This window comes from Camarhynchus parvulus, chromosome 10 (assembly GCF_901933205.1).
Source record: "Camarhynchus parvulus chromosome 10, STF_HiC, whole genome shotgun sequence".
In the NCBI taxonomy this organism is placed as follows: domain Eukaryota; kingdom Metazoa; phylum Chordata; class Aves; order Passeriformes; family Thraupidae; genus Camarhynchus; species Camarhynchus parvulus.
Genome location: NC_044580.1, coordinates 6319119 through 6341880, shown reverse-complemented (window position 1 = coordinate 6341880; position 22762 = coordinate 6319119). Strand labels below are relative to the sequence as shown.

At 41.4% G+C, this 22762-nt stretch overlaps 1 protein-coding gene across 1 annotated transcript in view; it reads right to left on the bottom strand.

Annotated features, from left to right (window-relative positions):
- The window catches only part of MYO1E (myosin IE), a 75928-nt gene that overhangs the window by 43945 nt on the left and 9221 nt on the right, over positions 1–22762 (bottom strand). The window contains exons 2-3 of the mRNA XM_030955010.1: positions 2742–2885; positions 36–125 (exon numbers count right to left, since the gene is read on the bottom strand). Of these exons, the coding sequence (XP_030810870.1) occupies positions 36–125; positions 2742–2885 (234 nt within the window). The remainder of the gene's footprint in view (positions 1–35; positions 126–2741; positions 2886–22762) is intronic.

The window sequence follows — 22762 nt, the reverse complement described above, 5'->3', positions numbered from 1 at the left end:
GAATACTGCACAATATTTTAGACTGCTTTACTTACTGCTCCTTGGTACATTTCAATTTCCTTTTCCCCAAAATATGGCATTTGCTTGAAAGGATTCACAGAGATTAGTACAGAGCCAATGTATGTCTGCATTCAAAAGAAGTTAAGGTAACAACAGTTTCATAAGGTACCATCTTACTACTAACAACAAAGAACTTTTCCCCATTACATAATACTTCAAATAATAGTAAAAACCACCACAGCTTACAACAATTGTTAATAAAAATTAAATTAGCAGGCTTACAAGAATATAAACATACCATTCAATTGGAATATTTTTGTATTATCTTATTTTAGAATAAGCTAAGTACAGAACCCTGTATTAAAGGCCATAACACGACACACCTTGAATAAAAATAAAGAAAGGAAATGGCACATTTGAACTGGTTTTAGTCCTTTGTAACTGAAGAGGTCATATTGTCAGTATTAGAAAATATTGGTTTGACCTTTGCAGAATACAGTGCAGTGACACATTCTGATCTCACAGGACAGTGCTGAGCAAGCAGAGCTGGATGGAAATGGCCACTGCTGAGCTAAATGAGACAATTACTCAGCTGCATGCACTGGGGGTGCTGGGGAGATTGGGTAATTCAGTCTGTGCTGTTATTTTATGAGTGAAACTATTAACAGTCCCTCAGAGTCCTCTCCTGCAGGCTGCCCTGTACCATGACACTCAATTTCAAGCCACTATTAGATTTTTTTGCAACATTTTTAATACAGTATTTCATCATTCTGCATTCAGCAGCACATGCTCTGCATTTCAAATACTTCATAAACCTTTGGAACTACAGCTGCAGTGTACACATAGGAAGCACCTGATAGTAATTCACAGTATCACTATCACTTTTCACTGAGCTGGGAGTTACCAATGAGCCCACACCTATGGGTCCAAAATGTTGTACTGCAGGTTTCATTAACAATCTGGAATTGTTCACAGGCAAACTTGCTATCTAAGCTTTCTGTACAAAGTAGGAAAGTTAACAAATCTATCCTGCTGGGTTGTCCTATGTAGGGATTTCCTACTGTGGTGCCAAGGCATAAAGGTAACATGTTAGAGAAGAACTATAACTCAATGGACATCATTTCTGTAATATTCATTTGCAATGCTTTCTTCATACATTTTTAATTTAATTCAAAATGAGTGACAACATCTGGGTCTTGGATAAAACAGATCAATTACTCATTGTGTCAGTATAAACACTTGAAGTGACAGTTTTCTGTTGGTAAACAATACCAGCATTTTCTGGGATGATTCTGTCATCTCTGTACAATGTAGCACTGAGAAATGTTCATTCATGGGTGGACACACAAACAATTCAAATATTCAAGAGATGATCTTCAACTTTGAATGAAAAGCCTTCACAGAACTGCAAAAGGAGTCTTTCTCCCTGCATAAGGGAAGACTGATCCCTCAATGTGACCACCAGTCCCCTTGGAAAACACTCTTATTCTGTTTTCAGTAGAAAGATCATCTCCATGTTAATCTCACTATTTTCATAAAGAAAGAAAAAGCAAAAATCTTTCTTCTGCACAGGGCACTGAAGTCTCTGCACACACGGCAAGGAACATGCAGCACTCCACAGACCAAAAGCACTCGTGCTGCTACCAGGAAGGATTCTACAGCCTGTCCCTGTACTACAGTCTGGCAAATACTGTGCAACTTCATCCTGCTCCTAATAAAGCCATTTTAGTAATAGTGTGGTACTTCAGTCAACAGAGGGTCCACACCCATGTTCACACATGGATTAGAAACCTCTGCAGTTCGTGATGGAAACAACTGCAATATGAACTTCCCTCTGTCAGTCCTTGCTAAATTGAGCTGCTGCACAGCTCTTGACCATCTGTCAAGAATATATGGAAACAGCCAGATCTTATATTTCCTCCCCTTTCTGCTAAAATATGTTAAGCTCTTCAAGGAAACTATTCTCTAGATTCAACTAGGAAGTATGAAAACCTGGCTAAAGCAGAAGGAACAGCATAACCTCCTAGTACATCATCACTGACTAGAATTTACCAAATTCATTACTGCAGCTCATGTTACATTGCAAAAGCTGAAAATTAAATAGTGACTATTCTTATCTTAAGGAATTGCTTTCATGTGAATTTTTTTTAAAAAGCAAGCCTTGGGTACTAAAGTCTTTTCTTCCTGTTAGGTTGCATGTTCCAGTATTTAAATTTTCACATTTTCATCAATCATAGAAAAAAAATTAAGTGAGAACACTGAAGATTTACAGATGTTGACATATTCACCTGTTTCCATCATCCCATGATTCACAGTATTAACAAATCCAGAATAAGTTGCAAAGAGGCCTATGTGACAGAAGAAATGCAATTTTGAAAGCATTATAATTTTGGAGGTATAGAAGACAACACATCAATAAATGTACACACACTTAAAACCTATTAAATCTTGCTCTTAGAAGTAGCATTACCTCAGGCTGCTTCAGGGGTCATGTGAATGTGTAAATATAGGGAGGTACAATCTTCAAAACATTACAGAGTACCTTAAAAAAATTTTTGCTATTTTATTTTCAACCCTTAAAATTAGCTGAGTTTTCAAAGCCTTTTCTGTTATCTCAGGTGAAGTGTCACATAAAATGTTCAGCATCCTTGAGTAATCTGCTTAAAGAGAATATGTTCATATAATTAATGTCACATTGGCTCAGCAAGGCCACGGGGCTCCACAAAACCAGCAAAGGATACAAAAATATAATCATCCATGTATCGTTTCTTTAGGTTCTCCACTATGGCATCCTCAGTGATTTTGGAAAGCAGGACCATGTCATCCACTCCGCTGTGCTTGACATTGTGGCTCTGCCAGTGGTATCTGTAGTGTCCTTTGCTGCCCTGCAGGAAAGAACAATGAACATCACAAAGGTTACTACATTTCTCATCAGCACTAAGTAACTGCAAACCATTATTTGAATTCCGACTTCCCAAATGTTTTCCTTTCATTGAATTCTATTCCTTGATCCAGGCATTCTATGAAAGCATCTGTAAGTGGTGTCAGCTGACTTGCCTCTGCACTGCCCTCCAGAACTAGAAGGTAATTCCAGGGGGTTTTGTGACCACCTACACACAGAATGAATTTCAGATGGCAGACATTTTTAAACCTAGTAAAAAAAACCCCAATTATTCCAACTGAGATGCAGCTATTGGAAGCTAAGGATGCAAAAATTACACTCCTACATTGTAACTATTAGCAGTGAGGATAATTACCATCACCACAATGAATTCCTCATCCTTTACAGTCTTTTAAGTCAAAGCTGCACAGAAGCTGTTACTTGGAGGGAAGCTGTGAGCCTGCTGCAGTTGAGTATTCAGGGATGCTCTGCAAATGATGTACCCCAGCTCATCGGCTGCATGCCTTCACAGTCCCTTTTGATCTGTTAGTCACCATGCTTAATGACATCTAAATAGATACCCTCTCCCCACATTCAGAGACTACTATTTCAGGATGCTACTAAAACATGTGACATTTCATGCTGTACCACTTGAAATCAAAATCTGTTTTTCTTCCAGCTGATCTGAACAGTAGTTTGGTTCCATGGATACACCCACAAACAGATTTAAATCCAGTCGACATCAAGGCTATTAATTCAGCTATAAATCTGCTCTCCAAACCCAAACCTATTTTCTGTATCCTGGCAGACAATGCTAATGGAGTTCTGATCTATTTCCTCTTTCTACTTAATGTTTGCTTACACAATACTGAAATTAGTGATGCTGGAATTACTACATTTAATACCGAGAAGTGATCAAGTATGCTGTCAAGGAAGATGTGGCCAACAAAATGCCAATTCTGTAAATTCCCCTTATTCTTTGATGCTACAATTTGTAACAATGTGATTTAACTACACTGCTCGGGTGTACTTTATCCAGGATCAAGTCACATTCACCAGGATATAAGCAATTTATTATTACAAACTATATGCATTACTTTTTTCTGCAAAAATTTTACAGATTAAAGAAGAAAATTTAGGTAAGGTGCTCTGAACACTTCAGCTGCATTGGTATTTTGAAATGGGACATCAGCAACTTACAGAGGGGTGACTTTTGTGTGTACACATTTCTGCAGGAGTAAAATGACCCACACAACTTTACTAGCACCAAGTGCTACACCAGGCCTATAGCTTGGCTTCATGTCAAGTGACATAAAAACCAACTGGATTTTTAACTCCAAGTTAAATTAACCCCCACTAAACCCTGCTACTGCAGACAGCACAGAAACTGTAGCCTTTATGGGTGTTTTCTCTTAAGCCTCCAGCCCCTGCTACTCTGATGCAGATCCATTACCGCCAACACCAGAGAAGAACAGTTGCAAACTTAAATCAAAAGAATGCTTTCAAATATAGCACAGCAGAAGTAAATATATCTGAAAACACAATCTCAGCAATTTGCCTGAATGTTCCTTCAGCGTATTCATCAGCTTATTTGTGATATTACACTTGGAAAAAGGAACTGGCAGGATGGACAAAAAGTTACAGTATCAAAATAAATATGGATAATTAGATTGTTCACAAAGCTATACAGAATGTGGTTTAGTATCAGATAATGGAGTAAGCCACAGAAAACGTGTAAGAAATGAGACTGGGAAAACAATCAAGCTTCCCTTTGGAAGCCATGGCATCAGACCCAGTGAGCTCAATGAGCACAAAGCTTGCAAAGCCACAGGATACATGGAAATGTGCACACAGTCTGCAAAACAGCAGCTTTATGCAAGTCACTGACTGTTGCTGACTGTGATTAAGGCCAAAGGGTTCTTCCCCAAAAGCTCTGGGAGCCAGCAGGGAAGCAGGAGGGCAGTGCCAGGGCAGCCCTGAGAGCAGCCCTGCCCTGCACTCCTGGCCAGCTCTAATCACAGCAGCCATCAAAGCTGAGAGCCACATGAGCACAGACACTGCAAACTGTGCAGAGAGAGAGAGGTTCAACAAAAAGGGAATCAGCCTAAACACCCAGTAAAGCAGTGGCACAGAAGACAGCTGAGAGTCATGGCACTAAGTAGTTCACATTAAAACTGTAACTCAATTTAAATGGCTGTTTCCTAGTAGTTTGGAATTGCCCCTTTCCTTTCAAACTATGGCCTTACATTCAAATGTGCAGAGAAGAAGCAAATCACCACTAGATTATTGTCAGACTTTTCCCTGGGATCTAGAAATAAGCCCAAGCCTGAACAGCCGTGCTTAAGCTTTGCTTTCACCCTTCCTCCTCCAGGAAGGTAATACCAATGGCATGGCTAGGTGCAGTGGCTACCACCTCTTTCTTGGGCAACAAAATTTGGAGTGTTTTGTCTAGAGGACACCACCCACTCCCAAGTTCTTGCCCTTCCAAGCATGAGCAATGGCTATTATAGAGTCTAACCTGAATTTAGCAACTTCAGTCACTTCCAACTAATACTATAACCTTGTCCAGCTAACAACTGTTTTTTTCAGTTTTGAGAATTTAAGTTTTTTTTTAGCCAGAGCTTTCCACCATCCAGATAAAAATGCAGCACTCTAATGTGGAGACAATTGACACCTGAGCTTGTTACCTGGTGCCCACTGGAACCTGCTTTGCAGGGTGCACTCAGGCTAATTCTCTCAGCTGCTAATTGCCCTCTGCTGTCCAGCACACAGCACATTCTCCCTCCACCCCTCTCCAGACCAATCACCCAGACACAAGGCCAGGTCTCCTGGCCTGTTGAGTCCTTCTGTCCTGGCAACTCCCACAGAGCCCCCCTGGGACATGGTCAGAGCTGGCCAAAGAGCCCAAGGTCCTGCCCTGGGCCAAGCCAGGCGGGTCAGATGGCAGCAGATGGGTACTTGGCTTCTCTTAGGTTTTCTCAGAGAAAGGTGTGATCTAACTGTACAATAAGTAAGCAAATATAAGTCTGTGTCAGCACTAACAAAGCCCAAGCAGCTGGAAAAAGATGAGCTTGGCAGATGAAGAAAAATACAAAACAAACCAAAAAACCAACCCTAAAACAAAAACACATCTCAACAGGCTGCAAAAAGCCACAGAAGTGGAAACACCAGTGTAGAACAACCTGGCTGCCAGGCCTCCCCCAGGCTCTTCCCGGGCTTCCAACCCCAGCATCTGACGTTGCACAGGGAGTGGAGGCTGGACTGGCAAGGCTGCAATTAAAGGCGTGTACCACACTGCTGTCAGCTGTTATTATTCATTTGGTTGCTGTTTTAGGCTCCAAATCAGATCTGCTCTGCTCTGACAAGAATAATATTTACAAGTCACGAGCTGACCCCGTGAGCTCAGGGCCTGCTGCTCCCGAGCTGCAGCCTGAGGAGGGGCAGGGCTGCCCCACACCCTGCCCCCTCTGGACACCAGGAGCCTGCAAAATCCCTCTGCTCCCACCCTGTGTGCTCCTGAACACCCACTCATTCACAGATCAACACAACTGCTACATGAATACCAAGAAAGGGATGCAAAATATATTCTATGTACTAGATACTGTCTATGCTTCCTGCACTGCTTTTGGTACTGGCAGTACAATGTGGTTAAAGCAGATCATTGTTTTGTACAGAATGAGTAAGTATTGAGAAGACATTTATTTACAGAATTTATTTTTGCTGGCCTCCACCTTGTGTTACAGTATCAACTGCTGGTTTCTCATTTTTGCCTTTATTATTGTTTGTATATTCTTGCATTATCCTAAGCAACACGTATTTGATGTAGCTATTAAAAGATAGAGCCATACTGTGTCACAACATGGGTTTTCTTTTAACTGGAGAAAACCAAATATTTTTGTATTTCAAGGTGTTTAAAAATAGAACATCTAAAAATAAAGCACTAAAAACAAGAGATCAGAAGAGACTGTATATTCAGTGCCTGAGAACCTTCTTACTCTGTCCATCAGAACTCTCACTAAACTACAACCACCTACATGCCATCAATAATCATTCTTCATTCCCACAAAGGGAAAAACTGCCACTCTGAATGTCTGACAGGTTTTTTCAGTAGCAAACACCAATGTCCCATCACAGTGCAGAAGGGATTCATCCTCCACGAGGGAGTAGGAGTGTCAAGTGATCACAAGCATGACCTTTTCTTCCCCTTTTCAATTGACACAGTACTACTGCACAAAATCCCTGTGGTTCTGGAGCATGTGCCTGCCTCCTCAGCTCAGTATGCAAACACAACAGCAAATGAGACACACACATCAGCCAAAGATGTCACAAAACTGACAAGGCTGCACACCATTTACTTTAGACCTGACATCAATGCTTCTACCAGAAGAGGCCCATCACCAGTCCCATACATACATCATTTGTATCAGTTTTCCCAGCTAACAAGAAAATAAACCCACGGCTTTCAGCAATGATATCATCTGTCAAAATTAGCAAACTCTTCTAATCCACTTAGAGGAATCTTTCACATATTTCTAAAAAATGAAAGGGTCTGCCGTTCCCAGAGAATATTGCAAAAATACTTAATGTTAATTTTGGTCCTTGACTGGGATAATCAAAACAGAGAAGCTATAGTGAACAAATGGGCTCCAAAATAGCTCTTGTATATCTTATGTTAGAAAAAATACTTATTGGCTGCAATGATGTGACCAAATTTCTGAAAGGAAATTAAAGGAAGACAGCAGAAGCAGCAAGATGGACAAAGATAAAAGGCCATTTATTTAAATTTAACATGAGGAAAATATTAAGGGAGATGAAAAGCAGTGCTTAAAGATTTAAGGAAATAGCAAAGCAAAAATACTGAGCATCTAAGCAGTAGGATAGACATCTTAAACAGAGAACTAAAAATACCAAAAATGTATTAAGGAATGGAAACTACTAGCAGGTTAATATCCAAAAAAGCTCAGCTAGGGAAATGTAATACTGAGAAAAAAATTTCTGGGGGGAAAAGTCAAGTGCTCTCACTGTTTGCTCTGAGACAGGGTTGGATTCAGCCCAACAGGACCTGAAGGACTGACCCCAGAGCTGGTTCCAGGCTGCAGGAGATCCCAGTGGCCCAAACACCTGCTCCCATCAGCTCCTGTACAGGTGCTGCTGCCCCAGCAGGGCCTGGCCCTAGGGCAGCTCCCCAGCATCCCCTCCTGCTCCGGGCTCTGGAGCCAGGGAACAGCCAGGCTCTACCTCCCTGCAGCCAGGGCTGGGAGGAGGAGATGTGGCAGCAGCCAGAGCCTGCTCACCTGGACAGCAAATGCACACTCTAACACAACGGGACTTATGAGAACATGGGAGTCTACAGGATTTACACATCGTGCCCATTTTCAGGAGTCAGAAGAGGACATTACCAGAATAGAAGTTACTTCAGTATTTAACCACAAGGCTCATCTGTTGCATCAGTATTAACTTTCACTGTAAGTTCTGAAATATTGTTTTTAATAAGGCACAGCTACATGACAGACAAAAATAAGGAGAGGAAAGAGCTCAAAAGCAGATGGTGCAAACGTGCCTAAGATTTTTGAAACAAGTTACAGAGACTGCAGGCAGATACTGGGAAGTAGTTAATGAACTGTGAACTCCTATTTGCTTATCCTACAGCTTGTTGGGTGGCTTTGTCCTGATGTTCCAAGAAATACCTTTCCTAAGGAAATGCAACACTGCTAACTGGCTGACTGGCTCTTCAACGTTATTGTCTTACTTCACTTATTGAACAGTTTCTGGAGCTGTTTGAAGTCTGACTTGTTCCTTGTGGCACGAGCAGCAAGCTTTCCTGGGACTGGTGGACCAGTAGAGGCCCTGGCTGCCATGCAACAGCAGCTTTTATTCCACGTTCGTGTGTGCATACACAGCACCACAATCCCCCTGTACTGCAGTCACTGCACTGAGCAGCATTCACACACACTAACTCTTGATCTGTGAATTGTACATGCAGTTTACATTTGTATATACCTATCATACAATTTAAGAAATGTAAGAGATAGATTACAATAAATATTTTTATCTTGGCTATGTCAATCCTTGAAGTATAATAAAGATTTTATGTGTTTTGCTCTTCTCCACTAAAGACAGGTTTCAAAGGAGTTTAAGCAATCATACACCTTACACGTAAAATTATTATGGTCTTTAATTGAAAAATGTAGTTTAGAAAGTCCATCAGAAGATTCAGACAACACGCCACTGCCTCTGCTAGAGCAGAAGACTGAAAATATTTTTCGTGGATCATCCTGAAACTAACTAATAAACTGAAGTCCACTGGGAGTTTCCCACATGCTCTCCAGAGGGAGGAATGTCAGAGCAATGTGACTCAGAGGCTCCACGCGTGGGACCAGCACCTCAGCAAGCACTGCAGTGGGGAGCACTGGATGCTGGGTTTCCTGCACTGTGCTGGTGGCAAGGGAAAATTTCCAACCAGGTAAAACCCCAGATTTTTACATTACAAAGATACCACCCCAGCCTTGTCCTATTCTAGATGATGTCAACACTCACTCCCCTGCCCCATGGCAGCTTTTGGAATCTCAAGCTTTAGCACCAAGACCATCAGGCCCCAATGACCACAGTGAATTCCTCCCCGCTCAGTCACTGCCCTCTTTGTGGGGCCGCAGCCGTTCTTGCTCCCTTCTCCCGACCCTTTTGTGCACGGAAAATGAAGATATTTGTTTCCTCACCACACCGATATGGCAGGACACTATGCTGAGAGCCTGAGGCCAAGGTCTGCCCCCGGCAGCATCCCCAGCTGACGATCCCGTGACAGGGTTTTACTGGGAACTCCTGGTTACCCCCGAGTCCCCAGGGACAGTTCTGGGATGGCTGTTCCCAGCCATGCTGAAAGCCATGGATTCTGCAGCTCACCGAGGGACCTGCCACTGCAGCTCAGGGGCTGCTCAGCCCAGACTGCCCTCTATCCCTTCCCAGTAGCACAATGCTCCTTCCAGAAAACAGAGTGGGGCAGTGCAATATGAAGAAAATAAAAATAACTGTTTTAGCCTTATTCTTTAGCTGCAGGTTTTGCTTTTTTTAATTTATGCAGAATGCAAATTAAGAGCATTGCAATACTTCTGAATTACTTAGCGTTTAAATTGATAACAAGGCAACACTGAAGGATGAAAGGACAAAAAGATAAATACATTTAAGATGAAAGGATAAATACATTTTTGCAATTATTAAATTATTGTAATTATTGAACATCTACATTTTGTTGGGTATATTTGTCCTCAGCAATTACTATTGGATTTTAAGAACATAACATGTTGGGCAGATTACAGACCTCATTTTTTTACCACTTTTAACCAAGAATATCAAAAAAGATATTTTTATGCCAACAGTTTGATTTAGTTGAGTAACAGTATGTAGCAATTCCACAAAAATTGAAAGACTAATTTCTAAAATAAGCATTAGCTAAATCATCCTCCTGAATAACAACTAAATTTAAAATAATTTGGAAAAACTACAACTGAGTCTCTTTCGGGGTTTTTTAAAATTTTTTTTCCTTTTAAAAAAAGCCATTTTCTGAACTTATTTACAAAGAGGGAATATAGATTTTTTTTCTAAGTGGAGACTGTCATGTAGTCACATGCCTGCGGCAGTTCAGGCTAAAGAAAAACACTCTTTATTGCAACAGGCATGATGAAACTGCAAAAGCTGCAACACAGCAGAAAACTGTGGCCAAGACTTTTTTCAACAGCGTGCACCAAAAAGCACCTTTGTGCTGACATCACCAAACTTGATTTTTGCTGTGCACTGCTCAGAGTTGTAACATTTAACTGTTCTGATACCACAAGTAAGATATGCAGTCAACTGCTTAATTCTTAACCTGAGCTTTAGCGTGGTCATGGGTTTCAAGTTCACCTATTTTTGAGGTATTTGCTTTGATCTTCCCTCCCGTATGCATAGTTTCAAGGGGGGTGAGTGGGGCAGGACAAGACAATCACTGCTCTGTGTACCAGGGTGGAGCCTGTGATAAAGAGCTTATCTGCCGCAGACCTGCTTGTGGAACTTCAATGCATTCTCTTAGGTTTACACAGGATTTTCCCAAGTCGCTGGCTTCAAGAACGTCTATTTCATGTTTGGTAGAGCTGGGAACTCTGCTCTTGGGCTGAGCTCAGATGCGGGGCTCAGGGCAGTGTTTTTCTGAACAGGTCACTGTACAGGGGCTGCCTGCACAAGGAGAGCTCCAGAAGCAGGGACACTGGCCAGCTGTGGCACCAGGAGGTGGGATGTGCAGGGAGCACCTGGAAGGTTCCCTGCTCACCCAGGACCGCTCCCCGCACAGCAATAACCCCGCACAGCAATGTGAAAAATGCGGATTTTATGACTGGCTTTTCACAAATATTAAAATTAATATTACATGTGTTCTGTTAGAAAGTAATGCTGTATTAATTCTCTTAAGTAGTGCGTTAAATATAGTTTTAGGTTATAAAAAAATGTTAAAATAGAAACTATGCTATGTGGGTTACTTTTTTAAAGAAAGGACTTGCAGAGAGATAACAGCCACAGGAGACCTGAATCTTTCAGAGAAAAAAAATTTATTGCCCTCTTATCAGAAAAAACGAACTTCTTCCTGCCTCGAAGGTGCTGTTAAGGTTCAGAGGAAGAAGCTGACTATGACCAGACAGAATCCTGTATTTGAATGGAACTGAGGCATCATGTATGAGGTGTATGAATATGCAACAGGCTGTTGTTTTTAAGGGTTAATCCTCTGTTAACGTGTGTCCTTTTTCGGGCTCTTTCGGGCTCGTGCTGCTCAGAAAAAGAACTTCCGTAACTCTTTGTTTCTATCGTCTCATATTGTCCTAATTGAAATTGTCCAAATTATTATTACTCTAATTGTATTACTATTTTTATAACCATTTTATTACTATTAAACTTTTAAAATGTTAAAAACAAGTGACTGGCGTTTTTCAAAGCAATAACCCCAGGGCTCAGGAGCTGGCAGCTCCTCTCACCTGGACAGCGGCTGCAGGAGCGCGTTTGGGAGGTCAGGAGGAACTCTGCACTGGGGGAGGTTTTGATGCAAAAATTGCTTTCTATGTTTATTTTAATTTTACAGAGCGCTGAGTAAAGGGAGTAAAAACTCCAGGAGTGCAGCAGCTTCCTGTTTACCTCTGGAAGCACAAACTGGGAGCAGCAGGGAAAGGCTCAGGGAGTGGTGCTCACTCACCTACAGCAGAGCCCGTACCTGGGTGGTAACATGCATGTGGCCCAACACGAGTCCCTTTTATGAGTTGTCATGTTTTGATACTCGTGCAAAAATCAGATTTTACTTCAGACACTGTGGGAAATAAGACTATTTGATATGCTGACTACACCTTTAATTTAACTTCAAAATAATCCAACCTTAATATTTATTTCAGTGTATTCAGATACAAACGTTTCCTTGGTTAATTATTACATAAATACAAACAAGAATTTGTTTGAGCATTCCACCTCAGGAATACGTTACATCTTGCCAATGGACCAAATTTACAAGTTCACTTCAACTGCCAAAAAGTTAATCAAAAACCAACAGGAGGCAAAAATCTTGGGAGAAGAAGTAAACATCAGACCCAACAAACCTCACACACTGAGCAGAATTCTCAAGCAGATACTAATGCACTTTCTCAGCTGTACAGTCACCTCTGTCAGGAGGCAACCCATGCACAGCTTCATTCATCCTTTGTCAGGGCTTGGTTTTTACTTTAACTAATAATTACATTATGCCAGGGCAAGCAGGTCCCGTTGAGTGTCCAATGTCCGTAACAGACAGATCATCTTCCACATGCACATTATTCATAAAGCTAATATATGTCATTTCAATAATTTTCTAAAGCAGCTTTGACTATTCAGTCCAGGGCAGCTTTGAGAAGAAATACATTTAAAAACCAGCATGTAACACTCCAGTTGTATAGAATAACTGGCTTATTGTAATTTAATCAATATGAGTTTACTTCACTTGCTTTTTTTACAGTAACTTTCAAATCTGTATGACAAGAATGCTGTTCTCTGAACATTTTCTTTATTAACCTAGCTAGCTTAAGATTTCATACAGTTGCCTAAACTTCTTCCTCTAAAATCCTATGCTTCAAATTCTTTACTCTAATTTGTATTAGGCTTATATCCTGGCTCTGTAGACTTTCATATTACCATAATAATACACAAGTCACCCAAGAAAATTAAACTAAAAATCAATATACTTGATCTCCTCTAGCTCACTGCACTCTGTCAGTGAAGCTGATATCCCAGAAAGGTGTAAGCATCAAAACACACTGCAAACAGGAACCCCTCATTCCACTCTAGCGACCACCACAGTTATTAATAGAAATATACAAAAAGTGTCTGGCCCAACATTTTTTAAGACAACCATCCACAGCTAGGAGACCTGGCCTTTGTGGTTATTATCTGGGCTGGGTATTACCAACATGTGTATGATCTCTGCCTCCCCAGGATTCCTCTTTTATTAACTCTGGGCAGAGGTTCACTAAATAGCTAAAGTGATAGTTCCTACTGGTCTATGAAAGAGATTTTAGCACAGAAACAATCATTTCCTCTCAGTCTTATTTTAAATATGTGAGACTGTTTAATGTTAATATCTAGCATTCAATTTATTCCCGAACCAAGAAAGCTAACAAAAATTAATTAGGACATCTAGCTATCTTTGCAACTCTAGGCTTTTACCAGAGATGAGAACAAACACATTATTTACCAACTATCTTTCTTCCTCCATTTGCTAGGAGAAACTGATGCTATCAGGACATGCATTAGATTCAGTCTCATAGACCTTGTATTGGCATCCTTATACTCTGAGCACAGATGCCAGCCAAGAAGCTGTTTCACAAAACCTATAACTTTATCACTGACTTGGCAGTATTATGCAAAAAACCAAATTTAAATGTCTTTTAGACCTTGCAATTCAGCATCAGCATCATAAATATACATAAGATTCCAATGATTTAAAGGGGAAACCAAGTAAAAAGCCAAGTGTCAGCTTTGAGGATAAACTGCTGCAGACCATTGCAGATCAATACCCTGGTTTTATTTAAAAGAACCTCTGTAGTGGTGCAGTGTGATGCTGCATTTTCTTTTCCCCTTAATCTCCCATTTCTATGTGTTTAGCAAAATGCTAAACTTCATCATGAAAACCCAGAACAGGTGCAATTCAAGCTAAATCACAAGGCTTCAAAATTGGGGTAATGGAGAAAAACTATTTAAGCCTCAAATGCTGAACTGTGGCTGAAGACTTTGGCCTGCAGCACTTTTACAGAAACCCACAATAAACTTCAATGCTTGTGATGTACCTTGCTTTTAACTTCTGGACTCATTCAATTTAAGACCTCTGACTCAAACCCACATGAACTGAAATAATATTGAATTAAAATATAAACTAAAGGCAACTGAATTACTTTTTCATTTAAGCATAATATTCTGATTCAGATAGGAGAACTGTTCAGTGAATAGTGTCTCATTCCCTCCATCCCAAACAACCTGGACATGAACGGATGCTCAGATTATCAAAATCCTTCAAATTTGCCTGCTGCAATTCATTACACTGGTGAGGCCCATAAAGTAACTTTACCTTTTTCTACATTTCATGTTACATGCAAAATTTGTGTTTCTTTAAAAACAAAGTTCTGGCTTACAAAATAACTTGAACTTGAATAGCTTTTTTCTAAGCTTACATGACAGCTTGATAAACAACCTACTCCTTATGACCCTGTCAGGACTAGGGGAGCAGCTCAAAGTCTTTCAACCATGCTATAAATGCTGCCTTTGACTGCATCTTGCATAACAGAATTACAATTTTAAGTACTAGAGCAACCCAAATGCAATGCCAGTAGCTGATAAGGGTGCAGTGCTGCCACACAGCCCTGACTGAGCAGCAGGGCTGGGAGCCAGGCTCACAGGGGGACACACAGACTCCATGAACAGCTACCACTGCAATTCAACTTCACCTTCTTTCTAACTCCTCTGTGCAGAATTCTCATGAGCTTTGACAAATCATTCCAATAGAGTTTTCTTCCACACTTGTTCCTTTGCCTTCCCCACACCTGACCTAGAAACACTAAGGCACCCCTAAGTTAGAATGAGAATCACAAGGAAAACAAGAAATGCTGGGAGCATTCCAGGAGCAATGCCAAAACCAACTTCTTAAAAAACATTGACACTTTCTGCAGGCTTCCCCTATGCTGACTAAGGGCTGAACATGCTGTATTAGCATGTGGATCATCCTAAACCTGCAGACACATTTCCAGGGCTTTTACTGTAGTTGCTGGAAGGGACCAAGAGTTTTGTTCCATTTTCAAGTTGCCCAAGATCAATCTCTTATTCTGCTGCTACCCAGCTGCCTGGGTTTGTCCCTTTTACCTGTGAGCACTATTCATTCCTAACTCAGCTGGCCTTTGGCTTCTGCAGCAGTGGGTATGCAGGGCTCAGGGCTTCCCTAGCATGATCCAGAACAGGCAGCTCCCAGTCCTGACTTGGATTCAGGCATCCCTCAGTGAGGCTCAGCAAAATATCAGTCTCTACACAAACACAGATTCTGCCAAGTGTAATTAACCAGAGGATAATTCTGAATAAAGGAATGTGGTAAAGTCTTTTTTTAATAAGTTGCTTGAGGTTCTTTGGGACATAAACAGTGAGTAAACAAAGTTAATCATGAATTATTCAACACCTAAAATACTAAAACTCATTGAGGCTTTCAAAACCAAAATTCTTCTAATTATGAACACACAATTAAAAAAGAACAAAGAATCCTGAAATATCCAGGTATCTGTAATAACTTGCCGGTTTTATTTATGCCTAGTAAGGTTTTGTTGAGAAGAAAACTATTTGCTTCTGCAAAAAGTATTTAGGCCAACTATCAGTTGCAGGACTGCAAGGAACAACAATTTTGAGGCAGTCTATGTATTTTTAAGGATAGTGTACTTAAAAAAAAAAAAGGACACAATCTACACATCTTGTTTTCCTCCCTGTCTGCACATTTCAGATACTAACTGAAACCCTATGTTACAGATTCCATCTAATCTGTCCCACTGAAATGAAGGGCAATTTGTTCCACCCCTTATAGAGCTGGATCTTCAAATATCTTCCAAGATAACCTTACACAAACACGGACAAGACAGTATCAACAAAACTAAGTCCAATAAGTCCAAATCCAACAATACTGGAGGAACTCCTTACCCAGATTTTTTTTTAAACAAGCAAGGTATGAAGGCTGCCAGCAGCTAAACCAATCTGTGAGTCTTTGCTATGCTGCCATTGAGAATACAATTTTTAGTATTTCAAACTTACTCCTTGTTAATAACCCAATTAATGAAAGCTATCAGATTCACCTATGTTAAAGAAAACCTCAGGGTTTTCTTTTTACATTTTTCAAAAAAAAAAAAACCACAGTGGCAGGAACTGTTCTTTTTTAAATTTGTAAACTGTTTACAAGCAATACAAAATAGCCCCTACTGCAGGTCCTGTTGCATTTAAATGCAGAAACGTAACCCAAAGCCTTCGTGCACTGCAATGCCTCATCTAGTCTGGCTTTTTAATAGGCAGATGAATAACCCCACTTCACAGTTTCCTATTACGTTTCTATATGCAGTACTGTAACACCTTATTCTAATACTTCAAATGTCTATTGATTTCATTTCAGTTCAACTTACTGGAAGTCTGTTTGGTTTTGGATTGCATTTCTCACATTTTCACACATCAGTGAAGCATTCAGAGGCAGCTGCAAACCAGGAGTGAAGTCAGGCAAAAGCTCACAGTTCTCAGCCACATCACCTCCTACTGCTTCCATCGTGCCAGGGCAGCAGCACTGTTGGTCAGTGGGGCCCACCAAGGGCACCATGCCCTGTAGGACTTAAGGCACATGCTGGAAAAGGGAGTAAAGGTACAAGGAATGCTTTAGCCCTTTTGGTAAATCAGGTGGGATTTGAAGCTCTGAGGTTGGTCATTTAGCAACAGAGGTTTGGGAGTCTAATTCCCATTCTCAAAACCTCTGCTAAAGCCATAGAATCATAGAATATCCTGAGTTAGAAGGGGTACACAAAAGTCCAGCTCCATGTATAGCACATTCTCAAGAATCCCACCATGTGCCTGAGAGTGTTGACAAAACTCTCCTGGAACTCTGTCAGGTTCGTGCCATGACAAGTGCCCTGGGGAGCCTGTTCCAGCGCCCAGCTAACCTCTGGGTGAAGAACCTTTCCCTAATGTCCAAACTAAACCATACCTGACTCCAGGCCATTCCCTCAGGCTCTGTCACTGGTCACAAGAGCAAAGAGATCAGTGCCTGCCCCTCCTCTTCCCCTCCCGAGGAGGCTGTACCTGCAGTGAGCTCTCCCCTCCGGTCTCCTCCAGCCTGAACAGACCCAGTCCCTCAGCTGCTCCTTCATGCCCTGCTGTGGACACTCAAACGAGTCAATATTGTGGTGCCCAGAACTGCCCCCAGCACTGGGGGTGAGGCTGCCCCAATGCAGAGCAGAGCAGAGCAGGACAACTCCCCCGCCTTGTCCAGCTGGTGATGCTGGGCCTGATGCCCCCAGGACACGCCTGGCCCTCCTGGCTGCCCTCATGTTCAACTCACCATCAGGGAGGGACCCCAGCTCCCTTTTTCCATGGTGCTCATCTCCAGCCTCTCTCCAGTCTGTACATACATCCGGGGTAATCACCATGCTTCAAATAAACCCGAGCATATCAGTGAGAAAAGCTTGTTTTCTACAAAACACACACAGCTCTATGCATCATATAGTGAAAAAATACATCACACATCGGGCATGTGTGTGATGATCTTCAACCATCCCAGCCATCTGCCTGTGCCTTTTTCTTTTCCCTACAAAACATTAATTTGAACAACTATGTTATGCAGCTAAGCATGTCTCATCCAGTTAATGAAAGCATCTCTTAAAATCTGTAGATTAAAGAATCAGACTGTTAGATAAGCAGATGTGCTTCTGCATACTCCTTGTGCAATGTCTGGCTGCCAGAATAATTTTTTTCCTGCTAAAACACAGCAAGAGGAACAGGAGGCAGCCTGCAGCTATCTTGCTTTGCAATTTGCTCCTGTCAAATCTCAATGTTTAGCAAGGGTTGATTTACATACCACTTGCATGGAAGAGCATCAGGTAAAGCCCAGATTTCTAGAGAACAACAGTAGTAATTTAATCATGGATAAATCAGTAATTGCCAGTTTAGCAGAAGGGCTATCAAAAAGGACAAAACCTTGCAAATAGAGTGTCAGAGGTTTTGGTTATTTTTGGTGAAAAATGGTGCCACATTTTGCAAGTATAAGTTGAGTCCAGTTGTAAGGCAGCTGTATTGCTTCTAGATCATGTTGACAGCAGGTTCAAAAGTGCTCTACATTTTAAATCATTCAGTGACAGCCTGCATGACAGAAAGGCTTTCCCATATCTTCTAACACACACTTGTGGTCTGTGGGCTGCAGGCAATACCCAACTTGCCTGGACCAGACTAGGCTCCCACCATTCCCCCTAAGACTTATTTCCCTTATTCTCTGTCCTGTTTGAGAAAGTTCTGTCACTCAGCCTACTGTGGACCAAGTCCCATTTCCCTCACAGGGGGCACAACATAGTTTGCATGTATCATCTGCCAAAACCAGCAGAGCATTCCAGCCCTCTCTCACCCTATAGATAATTCAGGCTCCTAGAAGAGCTCCACACCAGTCCATGGCAGCAGATGGGGACATGCCTCAGATATATTCCCCACTCCATCCTTATTAAAATGACACCAGAACAAAACAACACCTACAGAGTGATCACAAAGGCTCTGCACAGCTTTGGGACTTGGGGAGGTTCTCCCACATTGTCACACTAGACATTGGAAGGCAGAACAGGAATAAGGAGGCAAAACTGTATGTTTTACTACAGCTGTAGTAGTGAATGGATAGAACAACAGAAAAGTACTCCCTCCACCTGCCTGTTCTCATACTTAGTGTCCTGACCTGCCCTGACTTAAAACACCACCTTAAAAAAACCCAAAAACTAGTTTTATTTATTAGTTTTATTTCTTGAATATATTCCAAAGTCTTCAAAAATACAAATAAAGAAAAATGAGAGCCTAGGCATCTCATTGAGGTGTGATGCAAAATATGTAGGCGGGTGGGTTCATTTAAGTGAGGCTGACTTCTACTCCCCTGAAGAGTTTCAATTGGCCAAGTACAATTCCAAAACAAGCCCTAAAAGGACACAATTAGCTACAGAATGTAGTTTCATTGTTCACTGTATCCTGTCACCAGCCTGAGTATAATTTTAGCTACTAAATTTGAGCTGCTTTGTTTTAGCAATCAGATGATATTAATTTCCCCTTTGTTTTTTTCTTTTCCTGTTTGTACACCTGCACTATCAATGAGCAAACAGTAACAGGATTAGTATTTTAAAGTTAACCAACTACTCCACACCTGTAAAGACCAAGAGGATAAAATATTTTCAAAGGCTTGCAGGAAAAAAAAAGCAATCCAAAACAAACACCATAAAAACCTTGACTTCTAACTTTAAGATGTCAGTGTAGTTACCAGCCAAAATAACCTTGAAATAAAAATGTGTATTCTCCCTATATACTGTCTGCTTCAGATGTAAAATGAATGACCGTAGCCACCTCACCACAGGTAGTTAACATCACAATTACTGACTCTCCACCTACATATTTTGAAGGGCACACTAGGAAGAACTCCCCAGTGTCTTAAGTGCTTCTAGAACAGTAGAAGTTAATACTGGTATTTTTGGGTTTTGGTTGAAGTCTTCCCCCGTTAAGAGCTATTTAACCATTTTTGAGTATCAGAGACCCAGCACAAACCACAACCGGCAGGTCACAGTCAAACTGACAGGACCAGTTTTGCTTGCTTTGTCCCTCCCAGTCCCAGACTGGACTCCAGCCACACTCAGATAAGCCCCCCCAGAGAGCTGCAGGGTAAAGTTTGTTGACTGCTGCATTTTAAATGCATTCTGGTCTCAGAATAGACCCACAAATGCAACAAGTCCAGTGAAAAAGAAACCTAATGGCCTCAGGTGTAGAAACACCTCAGCCTGCTGCAGCATTAAGAAATGACCTGAACAAAAGAAAACCTGATTTCAGTAGGTGAACACTCTCGAGGTGTGTCAGACTAAATAGCTCTTCATGACTAATTCATTAACTGTGGTAACAACACACTCCTGCATTACAAACTACCACCTTGGGAACATCCATCACAGCATCCTCAGTGGTTTATGAAGTACCTGCCCATACTCTAAGGGTACAGCCTGTACTGCCAGTACAGCCCAAACAGACTTGCTTCAGCACTTGTCAGCTTTCACACCGTTAAGCCTCTTTTCAGAATAAAGAGCTCTTAAATTCCTCTCCCCAAAAGAAGTGCTCAGCTCTGGGAAAAAACCAGTTGCTCAAGTCTATAAACTTATCCTGTGGCACTGAAACAGGGATTTAAAACTCTGTATTACATTCTAGTCTTCTGGATCATTTTCAGACATTCCTTTCTTATTCAGAACTGGAGGTTTTCAGTTCTGTCAAGACTGTGTCCATAAAGGATTAATTTTAGCCATTCTGACACATGCAGCTGAACATATTTAGTCTCAGTTCAAGTATAGATTGCTGTAATTAAGAACAAGAAAAAATCAATCTCAGGACTAATGAAATAAAGATTAATTTCTGTAATCCTTAGTTTGACTCTTTACTGGTGAATTGCATGGAAGCAGATAAGGTAGCCAGCTATTCCAGCACGAAGTAGTGCCTACACTGTCAGTGATTAAAATGCTTTTGTGAAATATATAATATTTGCTTCTTTCCCAATATAGCTTTAATAGTGACTATTTAAGAAAGCAGATTTAGAGCTTGGGGTTCCCTCCTCACCCCTAAATCTGTACAGAAGACATGAGCCCTTTCCAGTAAAAGTCGGAGGAAAAACACCAAGGAGAAAGTTAGGAGATGCAAGTAAGTTGACGTTCTAAATATTGTTTCCTTTTCCACAGTTAAATACTTAAGTGTTCATTTCACTAAAGTATTCTGTAATGCTCACTAATTCCAACTCTCTACAACACAAAACACACTCACTACTAATGTGCAGACCAATGGATGCTCCACTGGAGAACAAGGATTTGCTACCATGTAAATACAAGCCTCTAGTACTGTGAAGAGTCAGGCCCATCTCTGTTAAGGGACCCCCACCAGTGCCACTGACCATAACTGTAACTCCAGGCAGAAACTGCACCATGCACAGCCACAGAGGAAATGGACCCCTGTGACTCTGCCAGGATTAAGCCATGGCTGGAGGCAGGTTAGATGTCCAGGGACACTGGATCACCTCTCTCATTTAGGATGTCCATTCTGTCTAGAATACCAAATATGGGAATAAGCAGCCACTGCCCCACTTCCTCTCAAGTGCTCCTAGAATGTACCAAGAATAAAACCACAAACGACAGGAAGAAACCACTGCTGGTCATGAACTTACTCTGCATATTGAGATCAGGTCTCTGTGGACTGGGTGTGCTGGTATTTCAGGCATTAAGAACTCTGGAACCAGAATTCCTATTACCACTAGAAAAGCTTTAACAAACAGTACTCATGGGAACAGCAGTTAAGACTCCTGTAGCAGTCAGCTGGGTTACTGACACTGGTACTGGCAAACCAAGTACTGCTTTCAACATCAGAACTCCCAGTTACCAATAGTGAAATAATTAATCCATTCTCTCTGTGCTGCTGAAGTTCAACCTCTTTGTAGCCTCACACTTCATTATATATTCCTGAGACTGAGGTCAAAGTCACTGGAGGTTATAGAGACACATATTCTGTGTGCTTAAAGACAGCTTCAAGCTAGATCAGATCTCCTTTATTGTATATACTTCTTAAAATCACAACAGAAGCCATTTCAGTTTTATCAAATCTAACTTTTGCTGACCACATATCAGAATATATGCTGATTTGTTATTTAAAGCAAGTATCAAATTGGGCAAATTCTTATTTTCTCCAGTACACTGAATCTAGTCCTTTACTGCTATGCAGATATATATTACAGGATATTGAGAGACAAGAATGACAGTTATAGACAAATATCTAAGCTGTTTAAGAAACCAGGCTCAGTTGTTAGAAGCAAGTACTCAACATTATCTCAAGTTTCAGACACTGGATACTCAGGTACTGCCAAGTCCTCTTTCACTTGTAGGTACACCTCTGACTCGCTCTGCTGAAGGCCTATCCCTGCCTTCCTTCTCATCTGAAAACTGTTCATGCTTTGAACTCTGTGGTTGCAACTCAATGCTGAGACAAAAAACAACTACAGCACAGCAAAACAGCAAAAGCAGTGGCCTCTCCTACAATGAAGTCATTCTGCCCACTCCCAACTCTGCTTCAAATGGAGCTCAAGATTTTGCTCATTAAAGACCAGACCTCAGCTCAGACCTCCACAGACATACATAGAGCCATAACAGGATCTCATAACAGGATTTGTTACAAAACATCCCAGTTCACTTTTTTCCCTGGGTCAAGTCTAATCCTTCTTTAAAAACCATACCAAATAGCACAGTCTGTAGAAGTTACTCCAACCTCTATTTGCTGGCAGTCTCTCCCTATAATGAGGATCACCAACACAGTCCCTGGGTCCTGGCAGGGCTCTGACCACTGTTCCTGCCAGGACCTTGCCCTCAGCCATTGGCAAGTTCTGGCCACTAAATGCCCAAGTGGGGCTGAGTCCCAGCTCAGCTGGGAGGAGAACATCCCTCCTCACAGCAGCACTGTGTGCCAGTGCCACCAGTGCACCAGCAAAGGTGCCTGCAGGCAGCTGGGATTAGGAACTCCCAGCTACCCCAGGAAAAAGCAGGAAGAGATGCTTGCAAAGCCAAGAGCCACAGCACAGCAAATAATGGC